The sequence below is a fragment of the Bemisia tabaci genome, chromosome 6 (assembly GCF_918797505.1).
Source record: "Bemisia tabaci chromosome 6, PGI_BMITA_v3".
NCBI classification, from domain to species: Eukaryota; Metazoa; Arthropoda; class Insecta; order Hemiptera; family Aleyrodidae; genus Bemisia; species Bemisia tabaci.
The window spans coordinates 7,776,615-7,797,229 of NC_092798.1; the positions used below are offsets into that span (position 1 = coordinate 7,776,615).

Sequence of the window (20,615 nt, forward strand, 5' to 3'; positions counted from 1 at the left end):
AAAATATTTTAGATAATAAGAATAAATATTACTAGCTGCTTCAGCTCGCTACGCTCGCTTGCGCCGCTAGCCGGTGGCTTCGCCCCCTGGACCCCCAGTCACTCGCTCCGCGAGTGAATGTTGGCTCCGCTTCGCGAGCCAAATTTTGCTACTAACGAGTAAATTAGAGGAACTTCCTGAGGAAAAATGATAAATTAAAAACAAAGAAAAATGAAACATGTTTGAAAAATAAAAAACACTCTTGAAAAGAAATTCAAAACACTTTGTGAAAATTTTAACGGTGCGAAAGGTGAACATTAATTACCGATTTCTCTTGGAATAACACATGAGCTGCTGTAAAAAAGTTAATTTATTAGGTGTTCGAGTCAAACGGCATAAGAAAGGAGTGATACTGACAAAAGGACCCATGCCAGAGCAGAAGGTGACACTACTAACGGCAGGTAGGATGGTTTACGTGGAGAGGGAAACGGAAAATCAGAGGGTGGGAGGTCCCCCAACCATATGGACCGTCCCAGCGGCAAGACGAAATATTTCGTTTATCAAATCGAGGGGTAAATTTTTGGCAACAGTCGGGTCGCGCAAATCTAAAAAAACCTAAGGAATGTTTGCACGTCTACAGCCTGAGAGCTTCATTTAAAACAAATCCGAGCGAAATCGGTCCATAGTTTCCGAGATCGAATTAAGCACAAACCGTCCAACGTAAAAAACGCACATGTCCGTTAACAAATCGAGATAAATTTTGCAACGTCGGTCGTCGCAAATCGAAAAACTAAGGGAATTTGCACGTCTACAGCCTTAAGAGCTTTCATTTAAAACAAATCCGAGCGAAAATCGTCCAGTAAGTTTCCCGAGATCGAATTAGCACAAACTGTCCAACGTCAAAACGCAAGCTTGTCGTTTCTCGAAATCGAAGTAAATTTTGCTACGTCGGACGCGCAAAATCGAAAACTAAGTAATGTTGGCACGTCTACAGCCAAGAGCTTTCATTAAAAAAACAAATTCCGAGCAAAATCGGTCCAGTAGTTTTCGAGATCGAATTAGCACAAACTGTCCCAACGTCAAAAACGCAAGCATGTCGTTATCAAATCGAGTGTAAATTTTGCAACGTCGTACTCGCAAATCCGAAAAACATAAGGAATGTTGGCACGTCTACAGCCTAAGAGCTTTCAGTTTAAAACAAATCCGAGCAAAATCGGTCCAGTAGTTTTCCGAGATCGAATTAGCACAAACTGTATGAGGCCAAAAAAGGCCTTAGATTTAAATATATAGAGGTAAATTTTGCAACGTCGGTCTCTTCGCACATAATCGAAAAACTAAGAAAGTTGGCCACGTCCTACACCTTAGAGCTTTCATTTAAAACAATCCGAGCAAAATCGGTCCCAGAAGTTTTCCGAGATCGAATTCCACAAACTGTATGAGCCAAAAAAGGCCTTAGGATATTAAATATATAGATAGATAAAGATAAGACCAACAATGTACAAATATGTAAACCTCTCCCCGATGTAGTGTCTTCCGACGGTCCCGGGGCCTCTTCCTCGGGACTCCCGTAAACGCCTCTATTTTATGTGTGATATATATATCTGTAATGTAAACTTAATTAATACTTAGACTCTTTTTTATACATCTCTAACCTGGGCGATGGATATATCCTTGATATTTGCCGTCCTTTTATCGTATATCAAGTAATTAAGTTGTTATTTATATGCCTAAATATCTTTAACAATACTTATCTTATGTTATATACTTATCTTATGTAATATATGTAATATTTAAATACGATAATAAAGATAGAAGGGGAATGTCCCTGATATAAAAAAAAAAAAAAAAAAAAAAAAAAAAAAAAAAAAAAAAAAAAAAAAAAAAAAAAAAAAATGTTATTTCTTAGTTCTTGTAGTAGGTGAAATCTTCAGTAAAACTTGAAAAAAAAAGAGAAAAAATTCCAAAGTTAAGTCAAAATGGCAAAGCAAACATCGTTTGGGCTTGGGTCAAGAGACGGCATACCACTATTTTGATTTGACTCCTAAGTAGCGCAAATTGCATAACCGCTGAAATGAAGGAAATCTGTCTTTATCGCCGTTAATTTAGCTCGTTTGGGTTTTGGCTGAGAATTAGCATACCACCACTCTGGCTTCCAACTCCCAATTGTAGTTCAAAATACTTAACCGCCAAATATGAGGGATCATTTCGTTTCTCGCCTGTCTGTGACACATTTTGAGCAAAAAGTCATGTCTCTTTTTCGATAAGTTACTTTTACCCGAGTCGCGCAAATTTGCATAATCTCTTAAATACGCGAGTTCTCGCGTCTATCTTTCGTCTCCTTTCTATCTTGCATTTACATTTGTTAGGATTCATCAACATCTTATGCAGCTCTGAGATTAGAAAATGTTTCAACTTATGTGAATTTCAAGGGATTGGGAAAAGTATTTTCAACACGGTTAGTTGGACTGGACTTTCTCTTTATCAGGCTGAAAAAGCATAAAAAAACAGCTCGCTTATGATAAGAGTCACCCTCCACCCCCCTACACCCTAAACACGAAAAGCAAAATCTCTAAACCTCCCAAATTTTAATTTCTACCATAGTTTGTTCAATTGACACTCTAAACTCAATTGACGTCCGTGAACTTATGTATCCTTGGCACTCTTTATGTGTCTAATGGTCCTCGACTGCTCTAATCGTTCTTATTCTCTTCTCTGTTCCAGGTGAGAAAGCGGTAACATTATCGAATATTCTCATTTTAAAATCACAACGAAATTCTGGTGAGTCAAATCCTAGAAAATTTTCCATGATTACACTTTTAAAAATCGAGAAGTGAAATTCGGTGCCGGAGTTTATATAGCGCCCAAAAACCCTCGAGTGATGTGAATGCGAAGTGAAATTAGCACCATAAGTGCGTATGACACTTAGTAGACTCCGCTCCGTAGTAGTGTAGATCACTCCGGAAGGAGGATAGATTCCGCCCCGCATTCTTATCATTCGGGGGTTTTGGGCGTTAACCAGGCCCAGCGGTCTGATTATTGAAATTGATAGACAAAGAAGACAAAAAGGATTTGGAGGGATCCTATTGGTAGAAGCGGGTGGTTGCAATGGACAAAGGAGGTGGGTAATAGACTAACTAACGGCAACCCACGAGGGACCCGACAGTTAGTCTATCATTTTCCCCCTTAGTCTATGAGAATCACCCATTTCAACCAATAGGATTGCTTTAAACCCACTATGTCTTCTTTGTCTATAGCTTTGTCTATCAATTTAAATAATCGACCTGCTGGTACGGAATTTTGTGACAAATTTTTTAACAGTGCACGTTTATGGAGTCGATGGTTTGACAAGGCTATCGTTTAAGTTTAAAATTGATTGACCAAGGTCCAAAATAATTAAATTTAATTCCAGTAAGGCCTTGGTCAATCAATTTCAAACTTTAATGTACGTTTAATAGAGCCCTCGCGTGTGTCAAGAATTTGCGATTTAAGCTCTATTTCCTACACAAAATTTTACCAATGGTACTACTGGTTTTCTCTGAAGAAACTCCAAAACTCAAAAAAGCTCTCAAAGTTGAGACCGTAATGGAGGGGATATCCCACGCTATCCTGAGAGCCCACCTTTACAATGGCCCTGTCAATTCAAACTTTTCATGCAAAGATCGAAAGCATTACATTAACGGGGTTGACTTTTTGGTTTTTTTTTTTTTCTTTTTTTTTTTGTTTTTTTTTTTTTTTTTTATTCAGTTTTAATTTGATACAAAATAAATGAGTGTGCATATAATAATTGTTTACATGGTGTTGATAAAATTATTTACATTTGAATAGGACGGAAATTATCGGTAGATATCTCTATCGCAAAACACGGCAATCCTGCTAATGCATTTGCTCCCCATCTTTGCATGAAAAGTTTGACTTGATATAGAGATATGGATTCTGAAGGGCGCGGCGAATATCCCCTCCATAACGGTCTCAACTTTAAGAGCTTCTTTTGAGCTTTGGAGTTCGTTTTAAAGAAAACCATCGTGTTTCTTGCGATTTTAAGGCCATTCTAAACATTTTCGAGGTCCCGAATCCCGAGACTCCAATGTCTCGCCGGGTCACCTTTTCAATACATAACTTATTGCTTTCGACACATGTGGACCCGGCAATCCGATGTAAACAAAGAGGATTGAAATTACTACGTATTCTACATCGCCATTTTTGATCGAAAATGTATCGGAAAAGTGACCAGTGACTCGTCGACCAGAACATGGCGCCAGCTGTCCCATTTACATCACGACTCTATGTACTCTATGAGCGCAAGAAAATGTTCTTGAATCGCGAATTCCCCACAAATGCAAAAGCTCCTTTCAAGAATTCATCAATTTAACAGGGTGTCTAGCAGTGGCGTGGCGTGCTTTGCGATATATCGATCGATACGTCACTCAAACCTATGAAAAAAGATCGATTATTAGGGTGTTCGCAGCGAACACCCTAGTAATCGATTCTTTACCATAGCTTCAAATGGCGATAAATCGATAATCGATCATTCACGCCACGCCACTGGTGTCTAGCATCAGGATTATCCCGATTTTTCCGATTCCATCAGGATTTGAGGAAAAATCGGTCGTAAAATCAGGATTTGAGAAAAGTCGGCCGTCAGATCGGCTTTTTTTGTGCTTTCGTGTACGCTTAGCGGAAAATTTAATTTTTTCACAGCAAAAAATCAGGATTTGGAAAAATTATGAAATCAGAATTTAGCGGTCAGAATAATCAAGAAAAATCAGGATTTTCTCAAATTGATAAAAACTCGACACACTGGAAAAAAAAAAACACATCGGATCTAGAGTCTAGACTCTTAAAAATATTGACAAGAAAATGGACTCTTGATTCAATCGGATTTAAGCTCAAGACAAAAGGGAATCCGCTCGAATTAAGAGGCTTGGTTCTTGAATTAAGCTTAAATCTGATTGAATCAAGAGTATTTTTTCTTGTCGATGTTTTTAAGAGTCTGGACTCTCGATCCAATGTGGTTTTTTTTTCCAGTGCACCCTGAAACCGAATGGATTCATGCCAAACGTGGCAACGGCGCCAATCATTCATTCCGGATGATCCGCGGAGGTATTAGAAGCTCGTCAATCAGCAATTTGGCAAGTGGCAACGACCGCGCGGATTGTTAATTAAATATTCTAATGAGCCGCTGCTCGGGAGGGCTCGAAGAAAGCTCCTAGCCCGGAGTACTTACAGCTCCGCGGACAAACAGACGTATATCTGCCAAACGCAACTATATCCATCATGACGTGAGCCCTGTTATTCGTTCATTCCAATGGGTCCCAGGGCTCATGTCTTAATGCACGTAGTTCCGTTCGGCGAAAATACGTCCAAATGGACCAATGCACGACGGTCGCATACGCGAGTCCAATGCATATGAAACGCAGTCGAAATATCCGCGCTCCATACTTACTCGCGACATTATCAGGTTGTTGATCCGAGCTTGGCCTGCGCTTTCTTGCCGCGGGCCCCAAGGCGAATTTTCGCGATCGTGTCTTGAACACTTTGCGTATTGATAAATGTTGAGTGACGCCGATGCTCGATGAATTTCGCAACCGATGAGAGTCGAGAATACTGCCGAGTAGAGTACCTATATAGCGAGAGTATGGACAGATCGCTTCATGGAGGGCTTAGGGCCCAAAAGTGCAGCCACCCTTCTAACCAACTTCTAGCGCACAAAATTTCACTGCCAGTCTGCAGATATCAATTCTAACCAAGATGGCTAAGAATGTATTTAAATGAGCGTTCTTCCGCAAAAATGAGTAAATTTATGCCAAAACTAAGTCAAATACGTGCTTTATAAACGATGGTTCGTAACAATTGTATTGGTAAATCGCTCTGGATAATTGAAATTCATAGCTTGGCTGCATTTCTGGGCCCTAACTTTATTCGCGGAGGCATCGGTGAAGGCCTGATGGATTTTCGGAGTTTCACATCTGTCGCTACTCTCCCTATACAGGTACTTTACTGCCGAGCTAAGGAAAAACGCCGTATGAGCCGTCAGGCCTTGCCAAATTTCCATTGATAAAATAAGGATTTTCAGAAAGAACTGCCGGATGGTTTTCTTCAGGTTTTTTAGAGAATTTTGTTCTCAATTAAATCTAAAATATCTGAAAATGTTAAGGAAAAATATGCCGAAATTTCCTGAAAAAATACATGTTTTATTCGGAGAAATTTGGCAACTCTTGAATGTTCATACGGCGTTCTACCTTAGCATGAAAGAATAGATGCATCAACCAAACAGACTGATTTAAAGTGTATTAGCGGGTGATGCATCCCTCAAATGAACAACACTTATAATCAAGGAAGGAGCAGCATGCATAAGCAATTTGTTCTCAGAAACATATGTATGTCCAACGATGTGGCGTTTGAAGTATAACTACGACGTTGACGGCGCTACATATGGTACCCACAGGCGTGCCTTTCATTTCTCGCTATCAGTGGTCGCTAAACCTTCGTATATACTCGGAAGAATAACATTTTATCGAAGGAAATATGGCAACTCTCGAATGTTCATCCGGCGTTTTTCCACCGGACTCAAGTGGAAATTGCGACGACTGGATTCGCACCTCAATAAGAAATATTTTTCAGTGGCGTGGCGTGCTTTGCGATGTATCGATTTTTCTGCCATTTAAACCTATGGTAAAGAATCGATTATTATGGTGTTCGCTGCGAACACCCTGATTATCGATCCTTTTCCATAGGTTTAAATGGCATAACAATCGATGTATCGCAAAGCACGCCACGCCACTGATATTTTTGCTTGTGGAGAGATGGAGCATCCTCCCAGCGATTTCGCGACAGGCATCGGCATGAGCACGGAGTGGAGTGTCGAAGAGGAGCAGGGAAGCCAACCCACAGGTTCTATTTAATTTCTACGTAACTCTTAATCCCTTGTTCTAAGTTAATTCCAAAAATAAAATGCAAGGAGATATTTCGATTGGTTTTCCTTGCAAAGAACAAGAAGCAATGGGAAGATTTTGAAACGTGACAATTATTGAAACACGTCTTTTTAGCACTAAGCGAGTGGGTATACAAAACGTGGTAAGTGTCATCAATAATTGTACACGTTATTCTTCAGCGTAAAGCAACTGCTGCACTAAATTTGTATGAGGAAATTTTCTCTGGATTTAGGTCCTACTCACAGAAACTATGAAGAGATTCGTAGGTATTTTTAACGTTGACATCTGAAAAGGAACGGGGGAACACCTTTTGACAAGCTCGTTTCCACACCACCTTAGGAAAGCTCGATCACGCAAAGGATTCGGTGCTGCTCCTGGAGGTAGAGCTTTCGGCGCGTTTTTTTTAACGTGGTGTCGCCAAGAGCCCTAATCCACGGGGGGAGGGAAGAGAAAGGGGGGAAGGAAGAGAAAGGGGGGAAGGAAGAGAAAGGGGGAGGGAAGAGAAAGGGGAGAGGGAAGAGAAAGGGGGGAGCTAAGAGAAAGGGGGGAGAGATAACAAAATTGAACACTTACCAATGCAGCTCCATCTGTCCATTCTCCATATACTGCTGAAATGCAGCCGTGCCCGCAGAAGACGGAAGTAGCGCCCTTCGCAACTAATTAACGAGCAGAATTAAAATGGTGTCTTACCTTCGGTTGCGGGAACAGCAGCAGCACCTGAAACAGAGAAAAAAAAAAAAAAAAAAAAAAAAAAAAAAAAAATATCGACGATCCCGGTACGTTGACGATGATCCTGGTACGTTGACGATGATCCTGGTACGTTGACGATGATCCCGGTACGTTGGCGGCCTGCCCCATCCCTGGCTTCCGGCGTCCAGGTTCCTTCCCCACCTCCTCCCTTTTTTTTTTTTTTTTTTTTTTTTCCCCGTTCGTGGCTTGCTGAGATCCTCCGGGGCGTGACGCCCCGGAGCCCGCCGTCGCCGGCAGGGGCGCCCGTCTGGACCCCATAAGGGTCCGTTGGGCGCCCCACCCCCGACCCCCCGCGAGGGGGGTCAAAAAGCCCCCCCTTGCGGGGGGGCAAAGTGACCCCCCTCGCGGGGGGTCGGGGGCAGGGACACCCAACGGACCCACGGGGTCCAGACGGGCGCCCCTGCCGGCGACGGCGGACCTCGGGACGTAACGCCCCGGAGGATCTCAGCAAGCCAGTCGCAGGAAAAAAAAAAAAAAAAAAAAAAAAAAACCTACTCCTCCCCCCGTGACCCTGCTCCGCGATCCCTTCCCCCCTTGGAAACCCTACTCCGCGATCCTACATAAACCCTACGGACCCCCCCTTCCCCCGGGAACCCCCTCGGGAAAGCCTACACCGCGGTTCCACGCCCAACCCCACGGACCCCCCCATTTCCCCGGGAATCTCCCCCCTGGGAATCCTTACTCCGCGATCCTTCCCAACCCCACGAGCCCCCCGTTCCCTGGGAACCACCCCCCTCAGCGAGTCCTCCCCCCAATCCCCCGCTTCTTCTGCCGCGTCTGAAACAAACAAGAAAAATCGAGAATTATTAGCATGATTCGCAACAGGTGACAAAACTGGCTTCTAGGTCTCTACTTGGACGTATTTCTGCCAAACGGAAATAAGTGCATTACGACATGAGCCCTAAGAATGTATGCATATCAGAGCTCACGTCATATTGCACATATTTCCGTTTGGCAGAAATAAGTCTATTTTAATCCCTCATTATAATTATAAAAGTTCTCTTCCAATACTATCCAGTACGGTCGTAATCAAGCTAAAAAGAATTATGTGCAAGAGATTAATCGAATGCAACATAGTTCCTTTTAGCATAAATACGTCCATAATTTAGTCAAGGCACCATGCTAAAATTAATCAAACTCATTTAATTGCCAAATTTGACCGGCTAAGCTGTATAGAACATGGTAATTGATTAAAAAATTGAGCCGCAAACCAAAATCATCATAATATTTTGGTTTGTAGCTCGATTTTTTAATCAATTACCATATCAATCAAATTCAGGTATCATGTTTCTTTAAATAGCAGCTTCATATTATCTTTGGATTACATCATGCAGCATCAATCACAAGTTTGCCTTCAGTCGTAGTAGCTGAATTGCATGACGCAAAAAGTAACTAATTTTTCTGGCTCTTTAAAAAAATCGCCGATTTATATAGAAAACTTGAGGTACTCATGTTTTTTCTACAGAAAAAGATAATTTCTTTTTGCGTAATGCAGTCAGACGTTCAAATTGAGAATACAATAAGTTCAAATTCTAATTATTTTTATAGATTATATGAATGAAATCAATTAAAAATGGATTCGGTAAATTTTATTCAACTACTTTTAACTTCAGATAAACAATTTATTAAAAGATATACCAGAACACGCATATTATGAAGAAATAACAGTAAATTTTCCTTGATGCATTTCGGCTAAAAGCCATCTTCAGCAAGAAAATGTCTATACTGTTAATTCGTCATGATATGCGTGTTCTGGTGTATCTTTTAATTAATTATTTATCTTATATTATTAAAACACGCAAGATGCGATTCTCTAGTTACTTTCAATTCCCGATAATCTCTACCATTGAATTTTTACACAAAAAATACGCATAATTGTGGGCACTACTTCCGTCTTCAGTGACTCATTATGCGGAGCATTTTCTTCGTTTTTTGCAGACCTGAAACAAACTAAGAGTAAAAAAAGGAATGATTAGTTGTAGCTTAACCTAACTTGTTGTTAAAAACTTCGGAAAAATTGTTTTGTTTACGCCAAAGTAACTCGTTGGAACTGATTCTTTCTAGCGCTCTAATCTGAAATTCATTATTCGTATGAACTTTAACACAATTTGTCTCTAATTTGATCATTTTTTCTTACGCTTTCTGCTATTGATTCCATAAGCAATTTATTAGCAAATCAATGTATTTTTCAAATGCAGACTAATCGGACCGCGTCAGTGACGTGGCGTGCTTTGCGATATATCGATTGGTATGCCATTTAAACCTATGGTAAAGGATCGATAAACAGGGCGTTCGCAGCGAACACCTCAATAATCGATTCTTTACCATAGGTTTAAATGGCATAACAATCGATACATCGCAATTCACGCCACGCCACTGGCACCAGAAAGGAACCAAGCCACATCAGCTGTTGCCAAATTTAATTGGGAAATTTTAACTACATGAGAAATTAAACTACTCAATTAAATTAGGCAATAGCAGCTGATGTGGTTTGGTTCTCTTCTGTTTAACACGGTTCAACTAAAACCGTCTCGGTACTTCTTGTTACGTCATCTCCGTTAATTTGTACATAATTAATGATAATCGAAATTTAAAGAAACTTTGTTGAATTACAAAAGTTTCACATCCACTGTGAAAGGGCACATTGCCTTCTAAAAAGCACGAAGAGTGACGGCATCGCCCGCATTAATGTTTATGCATGAGTTCAACTATATTGGTCCCATAAATCACTGGAAAATGATTGCACTTGGTTGTCATGACTGCATCGTGGATGATGTACAGGTGCATTTCTTGCAGACCTGAAACAAACTGAGAATTGAAAAAAATATAGATATGATTAGTCGGAGCTTAGCCTAACTTAAAAACAAAAACTGAAGGCGATTTGATGGACGCTGTATTTTCTATTAGAGCGACATACGATGTATCGAATCGATCAGTTCCATTTTTTCAGCTACTCGTCATTTTCCCCGAAGTTTGAGATCGCAATTCTGTTGTCAGGAGATTAAAGAATTCACTAACCAATTTTGACAAACGAATTTAACGTAATAAAGGCGTGGTTTTTTTAGAGGGAAAATATTGCATTAGAGACTGATATCGAAACTGCACTCGAATGCGATATTTTTCCTCTAAAAAACCACGCCTTTCTTACTTTGGACTTGTGTTTCGAAATTGGTAAGTGAATTATTTAGTCTCCTGACAATAGAATTGCGATCTTTTACTTCGTGAAAAATGACGAGTAGCTCAAAAAATGGAACTTATCGATGCGTTATATCGCATGTCGTCCTCACACAAAATTAGCCTTAAGCCAAAAAGTAATTGTTTTGTTCGCACCGAATGAATTTATCGAAACTTACACTTCTTAATACTGCCGTGGTAATAAGGAAGAACGACGTATGAGCCTTTAGACGTTGCAAAATTTCCTGTGATAAAATGTGAATTTTCAGAGAAGTCTGGGAACATTTACCCTTGAATTTTTCAGAGAATTTTATTCGCGAACAGATCTAAATTATCTGAAAATGGAAGAGCAAATATTCATAACTCTACTAAAAAATAAACATTTATAAGAGGAAATTTAGCAACTCTCTATTGTCCATAGGGCGTTTTTCCTTAACACAGCCGAATAATACTAGTACTCTAGTGGAACTGAATCTGAAATTCATCACTCATTCGGAATTTAATGTAATTGTTCTCTATTATTTTTGTCATTTTTCTTCCGCTATTGATTCCATGTGCAATTAATCAGTATTTTTAATGAAATTTTCATATGCAAACTAATTGGACTACATTTTGCAATTAGGTACTATAAATTTCGCCCCGGTTTAAAAACAGCGTATGCGCCATTAGTTTCCCTATGCATATAAGTGTTTTTTCAGATGAGTTAGAATTTATAGCTCCAAATTGCAAAATGCAGTACAATTTAAACTGTCCGAGTACTGTCTCGTAAATTATGCCAAAATTTCTTTCAATTTTTACTACATTACAAATAATGAAAAATGAAAAAATATTCATCCAACTACCTAATTTTCACATACCATTATGAAGTAGGACATTGCCCTTTAGACAATTATGCGAGTGACGTCATCATCCACCTCAATGATTTAACTATTTTGGTGCATTTGAATCACCGATTCTCCTTGATGCTAGCCTCAATGGACGATGGTTAAAAAGAACCCTAGTAGCAGAGTTATATAAAAAATTTGTTTTTAAAAGTATAAACCGTAAATAACCACAAGCTAAAGAATATTCATTGTTTATGTAATGGATGTAAAGTTTTTTAGTTAAAAGTTTACTAAAAAACTTATTTTATTATGTAACCCTTAGTATAAAAGTTATATAACCAAATTCAAAGAGTGTATAAAATGAATTTTCATTATTCTTCCTGGCTGGTAGCGCACTCTAGTTATGAAGTGTGCAAGTTTTCATATGCGTTACTACCAGGTGGTGGATCATCGTAGAGTTGTGACTTACCTTAAATCCGCGCCGTCCTAGTCGGGATTAGAACCCACACCTCGGGATGGAGTTGCAATCCGAAGTCCAGTACTTTACCACCAGACCAGCCAGGCTTGATGTGAATGGGTCCCTAAATTCAATCTCTTAACTATCGCAGGCCTTTGAGTCCGTAATATTTTGTTTATTGACGGATTCTTATGATATTTTACCAGACTTTATTATTTATTATTTATTTATTTATTGTTTTTTATTTCATGATGTAATTTTTTCATTTTCATTTTTTTTAACTCTCTCTCATTTTTTTAGCTCTCTCTTTTTTTTAACTATCATGATTTTTAACTATCATTTTTTCTAACTCTCTCTATTTTTTTTAACTCTCATTTTTTTAACTCTCTCTCTCTCTCTATTTTTTAACTTTATAATTGCGTCTTTTTCCAGTTTTAATTATTTGGGCCTTTTTCTAGTTTGAATTTATGTCGATGTATTTATGTTATTTATTTATTATTATTATCATTTCCTTTTTTCTTTTAAATTTTTATAATATTAATTTAAACGTAAAACAGGTCTCACTGTGTTCGTTTCTTGCCGATCTGAAAAAAGATAAACAAGAGAAAATTAGGTTGACGTATGCAGGGTACAAAAAGCAAAATGAAATGACCCAGAACAGTTTTTAAAGTGTTTTCCTCCCACTAGTCTGATAACATGGAATAGAGGAAAGTCAGTGTGAAGCATCCGAAAAATGATGATATTCAGTGAAACAGTTCTCGCTGTAATTGTTTCTTGCCGATCTGCACAAAAAATGAAGAAAAGAAAATCTGTTGGTGCACGAAATGGACGTATTTCTGCCAAACGGAACTATGTGCATTAAGACATGAACCCTGAGACCCATAAGAATATTTGCAAAACAGGGCTCATTTCATAATACACATAGTTTTATTTGACAGAAATACGTCCAAATAAAGAGCGGAATGAAATTGAAGCAAGACGGTTCTCTCTGCACGGTCTCTCGCCAATCCGAAAAATGGTAAAGAGAGGAAAATTAGTTGGATTCACTAAAAAAAAAAAAAACCATGAACTTTAACAGCTTTCACCGTGCTCGTTTCTTGCCGATCTGAAAAAAATAAACAAAAGTAAACAAGTCGAGGTATATGGAATATAAAAAGCAAAATGAAATGGAGTAGAACTGCTTGTTCATTTCTTATCAGCCTGCAAAATGAAAACAGAGGAATATCAGTACTGCCGTGCTAAGTAAAAACGCCGTATGAACCTTCAGGCGTTGCCAAATTTCTTTTCATAAAACGCAAATTTTTTGGTGAACTTTTGAATATTTTCCTCCGAATTTCTCAGTTAATTTTTTTGTAATTTGATCTAAAACTGCTGAAAATTTCAAGGAAAAATGTGAACAATCTTCCTCAAAAATAAACATTTTATCGAAGTCAATTCGGCAACTCTCGAATATTAATACGGCGTTCTTCCTTAGCACGGCAGAGTAGGAAGTATACAAAACAAAATGAAAAAAGACGAAAGAGTTTCCACTTTGTAGTCTTTTGCCGATCTGAAAGGAAAATAAATATAACTAAAAAAGTGGACGGGAGAATTAGTATGATATTTGAGAGAAAAATGAAAATGCTGTGAAGCAATTTTACTTGTGATTATGCTATAGGCAGCTTTCGCCCTGAACCAGTCTCTTATGAATCCAGAAAAGATACATTAAATGAGAAAGAAAAATTACTTTGAAACTTTTGAAAAGGGGGACAAAAATCCGCGCCAAAATACACGCAGAAGTTACAAGCAGAATGCTGGAAGCGCGGGAAGGGTTTTCACTGTGTTAGTTTCTTGCCCCTCTGACGTAAGGCGCACCTCTATTTCCACATGGACTGCATTTTGCAATTTTGCAATTTGGCACTATAAATTCTGGCTCGTCTGAAAAAACACTTATGTGCATAGGGAAACTATTGGCACATACGATGTTTTTGAACCGGGCCAGAATTTATGGTTCCAAATTGCAAAATGCAGTCCACATGATCCTCGGAAAGCATTGAGTGACACGGAGATCAGGGCTCACGAGGAAATTGAGATACGCCCTTACTTCAGAGGAGCGACGATTTAAGGTGATTCGATGGACGTCATATTTTGTGTCAGAGCGACGTGCGATATATCGCATCGATTTGTTCCGTAATTTCAGCTGTCATTTTTTTCGAATTTTGAGATCGCACTTCTGTTGTCGTAAGACTTAAAAACTCATGTACCAAATTTGACAAAGAAATTCAACGTAATAAAAGCGTGGGTTTTTTAGAGGAAAAATATCCCATTCGATATTGATATCGAAATGCACTCGAATGCGATATTTTCCCTCTAAAAAAACCACGCCTTAATTTCGTTGAATTTCTTTATCAAATTTGGTACATGAGTTCTTCAGTCTCATGACAACAGAAGTGTGATCTCAAAATTTGAAGCAAATGACAAGTTGCTGAAATTATGGGGCTAATCGATGCGATATATAGCACGTCGCTTTGACACAAAAAATAGCTTCCATCGAGATTCGATGGACGCCATATTTTGTGTCAGAACGGCATGCGATATATCGCACCAATTGGTTCCATTTTTTCAGCTCCTCGTCATTTTTTTTTCCAATTTTGAGATCGCAATTCTGTTGTCAGGAGACTAAAGCACTCACTTACCAATTTTAACAAAGAAATTCAACGTAATAAAGGCGTGGTTTTTTCAGAGAGAAAATATCGCATTCGAGTGCAGTTTCTATATCAGTATCGAATGCGATGTTTTCTCTCTGAAATTACGGTGAATCTCTTTGTGATTCGACGGACGCCATTTTTTGTGTCAGAGCAACGTGCGATATATCGCATCGATTCGCTGCATCATGTCAGCTACTTGTCATTTTTTTCGAATTTTGAGATCGCACTTCTGTTGTCATGAGACTAAAGAATTCATGTACCAAATTTGACAAAGAAACTCAACTTAATAAATGCAGGGTTTTTTCAGAGGAAAAATATCGCATTCGAGTGCAGTTTCGATATCAGTATCAAATGCGATATTTTTCCTCTAAAAAAAACCCTGCCTTTATTAAGTTGAATTTCTTTGTCAAATTTGGTACATGAATTCTTTGGTCTCATGGCAACAGAAGTGCGGATCTCATAATTCGAAAAAAATGACAAGCATCTGAAATTTAGGAACGAATCCATGCGATACATCGCACGTTGCTCTGACACAAAAAATGGCGTACATCGAATCACCTTAAAATTGGTAAGTGAGTGTTTTAGTCTCCTAACAACAGAATTGCGATCTCAAAATTGGAGAAAAATTACGAGTAGCTTAAAAAATGGAACCAATTGATGCGATATATCGCGTGCCATTCTGACACAAAATATGGCGTCCATCGAATCACCTTAAGCATATTTATTGTAACCAAAATCCAATCAACAGTTTTTCATGAAAACGGCTGAGAATTTTCTTTTCATATTTAAACACATTCACGGAGAATTTGAGGGATATTTGTTAGTGAATTTTCTCTAAAAAAGTGAAATACTATTGAAAAATTTCCGACGGTGCGATGGAGATACGCATTTTTTTTTACTTCAACCATCCACTATGATCCATTATTTTTAGCCCAGATAGTATGAAAAATTGGGAAAATAATAAAGTGAAATAAGTATACCTGAAAGTAAATAGGTAAAACTATATGGAATGAAAAATTTAAATATTAAACATTTTAAAAGTAAGTAAAATTTGAAAGGGAAGAAATTTAAATTTAAGTTTTAAAAAATAAAACTTTTAAAATATATATACACCTATAAACTTTAAAGAAAGAACAAATTGAAAATTAAAATTTTTGAAAGTAACTAAAATGTGAAAAAGAAGAATTTTAAATTTAAAAAATAAAAAAATTTAAATTTAAGTATCAAGACAACTGAAGGCATGAATAAGTTATCCCATGGCGTACTTACGTAACGGAAGCTTCAGTGTTAATCTAGCGATTCCGGTTGCTGACTGCACCATTAAACCATCGCACCAGTAAACCACTGCACCATTAATCTACTGAACTACTGAACTACGGAACCACTAAATCAATGACCCGCTGACCTGCTTGCCCATTGAACCACTTTGCCAACTGAACCCACACTGGGGGTAGGGTTCCCCTTTTATAACCTCGTGATCCCTTGTTCTGTAGCCACCACAAACAATCCCATCCCCCCTCTGCTGACCCCTCTTGCAATTAGGATGTAATTTTGAAACTATTTCCTTGTTTTCAGTGACGGGAATCCCGAACTTTACCGAACCATTCTGTCGGGCTAAGGAAAAACGCCGTATGAGCATTCGAGAGTTGCCAAATTTCCTCTAATAAAACTTTAATTTTTATGGAAAGATATGAATATTTTCCGTTGAAATTTTCAGATAATACGGATTGAACTGTGAATGAAATCCTGTAAAAAATTGGGAGAAAAATATCCAGAAGTTTTCCGGGAATTTCGTATTTCATCGAGAGAATTTGACGACATCTGAAGGCTCATTCGGCGTTTTTCCTTAGCGTTGCTAGTTAGGAAGGGGGATTTTTTCGTAAATATCATTAGCATAAAGGTCTTTTGTTTTCTTGAAGTTGAAGAACCTCACGTGTCCAAGACAATTAAGAAAAGGAGCTCTATATTGTCAGGAGGACTTGAAAATCCTCTGTTTTGTTCCTTTGGCGGTCCGGCCAAGAAACTTCGGGGCTGCGAAACAATGAAAGAGAGGAACCTTTTGTAAATAGGAAAAAGAACACTGAAAGCAAGTATTTTTGGGGCAAATCCATTAAATTTTGAAAAGGGGGGAAAGTACCGAACGGGCGGGGGGGGGGGAGAGAAAATCTCTAAATAAACTATGTTGTTCCGCATACAAGAGATGTGTAAATTACTTTCACAATTGGACCGCGCTAAGCAGAAACAAACCAAGCCATATCAGCCATTGCCAAATTTAATTGGGAAATCCAATTTTTTAAATGAAACGGTTGTGCGATTTTCTGTGTTTTCAGTGAATTTTCTGCTTAGTACGTAACTAATTCCTTAAAATTTTCAAAGGAATCCGCTAAAACGTACTCGTGTAAAACATTAAATTGCCCAGTCAAATTTAGCAATGGCTGATGTGGCTTGCTTCCTTTCCGCTGATTTAAATATTTTCTCCTCAAGTATGAAGATAGTTTTGATGAAATCACGATCACAATTCTCTCGGTTATCAGAAGAAAAATATTCACAAATTTCCTATAAAATTTCCGTTTTATCACGTGAACTATGGCAACGCCCGAGGATTCATACGACGTTCTTCGACTTCATACATCCGCATTTTTTCTGCCGCACGATTTTTACGGCTATCGATGAGAGATAGCCTTTAGATGAGCTCGCTCTCTTTAGATCAAGGTGTCAAAAATCCCAAAAGCCTGGAAATATTGCTATTTTTTAAGGCGGTCCGGAAGTGCTAAAGAAGTTCGGAAATCACGTAAAAAGGAAATTCCAGAAATTTCCACTAGAAAATTCTGGAAAATTTCCGGAATTTCGTCCAGAAATTTCCGCTTCATGCCATGTGTATGTTTTAAGACAGCCTGAAAAATATGCAATTCTTCGCGCACTAATTCTAATACTTAATCTCTTTTATGCAGCCAGTTGATCTTCAGGCCACAAAGGAGTTACAACTTTCTTAACCACGCCATTTTTACCGCGATTCGCGCGTATTTTGAATTTTTGATATTTTTTTTAATTTTTCACTTGAAGGCACTGAGAAAGTACTGATTTTTTCTGACGAGGTACTGAATATTTTGGGAAATATCTGGAAAAGCACTGTGGAATTTCTGATCTTTTGCCAGTCAGTTTCTGTGGACAACTTGGGACCGCGCCAAACAGAAAGGAACCAAGCCACATCGGCCATTGCCAAATTTAATCGAGCAATTTAATTTTTTACATGAAAACGGATGTACGGATTTTCGTGCAAATTTCAGTGGATTTTCTCTACAGTACAAAGCAAATTCCTTAAAATTTTCAAAAGAATCCACACAAACATTCTCTCGTAAAAAATTAAATTGCCCAATTAAATTTGGCAATACTTAACTGATGTGGCTGGTCAGCTTTGACCTCCAATTGCATCCACCAGCATGACCTCCAAACTCCTGTTCCTATTTTTCTCTTAAGGTTAAGGCCACCGAAATTTATCAAAAAGGAGAAAAAAAATAATGGTAAAATACTATTCCATTTCGATGCGGACTTAGTATGGGGCCCACATACTGTCTTGTTGGATAAAACGCAGTATGAGCCTTCAGATTTTTCCAAATTTCCTTTGTTAAAGTACGCATTGTCAGAGAAAGTAGATAATTATTTTTCACAGATTTTTCAGAAATTTTTATTCGCAATTTTATCTAAAATGTCCGAAAATCTCAAGCATAAATATTCATAAACTTCCAAAAAAAAAAAACATCATCACGTGGACAAATTGGCAACGCCTGGTTGTTCATACGGCGTTTTTACCATGCCATCATCATACCGTCGTTTCCCTCATGAAAGAACGTAACTTTATTTGATTGTTGCCAAATTTCCTCTCGAAAATTGCATTTTTACGAGGAGAGTCTTGACTATTTTTATCTGAAAATTTCTCTAATTTGTTTCTAATCTCATGTGAAACTACGAACAATTTTGGACAATGATTGCACAGGTTCATCCTTGTGAAACATGTAATTGTTTGCGGCAATTTTACAACTTTGGAATTGAGTTAGGTTCTTTCGTCCGGGATACGTTGATATGTTCCTGAAGCTTCGTTTCGAATCGGTCATCCGTCAAAAACTCTGGCTCGAAAGGCAGCCGAAGCCATACGGCTTTGTTACGGAAGAGGACGGTAACTCCATCTGGACGTGAACCGAGGCTAGCACGTGCTCTTATATGCTTCGAGGCTCATTCCAGAATGGAGTTACTGTTCTCCTCCGTAGCACGGCAGGTAACGTAACCTCACGATGGGCGTCCCATCAATATCCTCGTGATCTGAATAATATCCGGAGAAATGATGCGTAACTACCGGAGTTTACGAGCGACGCGGCCAACAAGCTCGTCAACTTGTAAACTTCACAGCGGGGTGGCTGTTGCCTGTCCTGTCGTGTGGTGCTGGTGAGGTATCTCGCGTCGTTGGTCACTTCCAGTGGTGGTCGTGAGCCTTCCGACGTTGTTAAATTTCCTTCGATGAAATACGAATTTTCAGACAAATTTCAGAATTTCGGGCTGGTTTTTACGACCTCTCTGAGCTTGGTAGCAGAAAATTCAGGAGGCTGCGTTGCACTGAGGATTGGCCCAACAAGGCCGAAACGCGTCTGCAGTTGCCTTCCTGAATGGTCGTCACCAGTGTTGAGCCAAACAGCGTATCTCTTTGAGGCAAAATTGTGCTCATATGAGCTTTTCCCCCATTGTATTGAGATTTTCAGCTTTATGCTGATTTTTAACACACGGTGGCTTAAAAAAATTCCAACTTACCGTCTTACAACCCGTGCGTCTACCGCAATTTTTGAGTGCGTTTATCTTCGAATTTTTCAGAGAAAATCCCCCGCGATCAGATCTAAATTATCTGTTAATTTCAAGAGGAAATATTCATAACCAGTGCTGCCATTTTCTGAAGTTACTTTCAGTAAAAGAGGGGTATCGATAAAGGCCGTTTTTGGGCCCACCCTAGCTGAATTGGACTTATTTCTGCCATACGGAACGAAGTGTATTATAACGTGAGCCCTGTTATGCGTTCATTCGTATGAGTCTCAGGGTTCATGTTTCAGTGCACATAGTTCCGTTTGGCAGAAATACGTCCAATTAAATGTCCTAACTTTACGATTTTTCGCTCATTGAAGGTCTATCACGGAATGCATCATGATTTGGCCATTCTTGGTCTCGTTTCGAACCCAAACATGGGTCTTAGAAAGTCGATTCTGACGATAATTGAAGTTTCGCGGGGTTGCGGTCAACAGTCGGAAAATCTGCATTTTTCGACCTTCAGACTCGTATTTTGTAAACAAAATTGTAGCTTGGAGGAAACTCGGGGTATGGACCCTAAAACGGTCCTTGTCGAAACCATTCCTCTCATCGTATGGATCGCTTTCTGCGTAAAATTTGACGAGAAAACATACATCGTAATGCTATAAAAATCAGGGTCTCTCCTACCTGAAAAAATCGGAAAAATCCATAGAACGGAATTTTTAGGGAAAACACAGGGAATTCGATGTTGACCAGGGAATTTTTGCTACTTCAAGTCGGAATCCAGACTCTTAACACATTCGACAAGAAAAAATACTCTTGATTTAATCGGATATTTGCTTGAACAAAAAGGAAATCCGCTTAAATTAAGAGGCTGGGCTCTCGATTCCAGGGAAAGTCCGATTGAATCAAGAATATTTTTCCATGTCGAATTTCCAAGAGTCTGGACTTGGGATCCAAGAGACTTTTTCTCCAGTGAAGTCTCCATTCCGTCGTGTGCACGGTTGGGACACCCTGTACAGGG

The 20,615-nt window shown here is 38.8% G+C and overlaps 1 protein-coding gene across 1 annotated transcript in view; it reads left to right on the plus strand.

Annotated features, from left to right (window-relative positions):
* The first annotated feature begins 325 nt into the window (after positions 1-325).
* Positions 326-20,615, plus strand: part of LOC140224808 (uncharacterized) — a 156,236-nt gene continuing 135,946 nt past the window's right edge. The window contains exons 1-2 of the mRNA XM_072301500.1: positions 326-440; positions 2,701-2,757. Coding sequence (XP_072157601.1) covers positions 326-440; positions 2,701-2,757 — 172 coding nt within the window. The remainder of the gene's footprint in view (positions 441-2,700; positions 2,758-20,615) is intronic.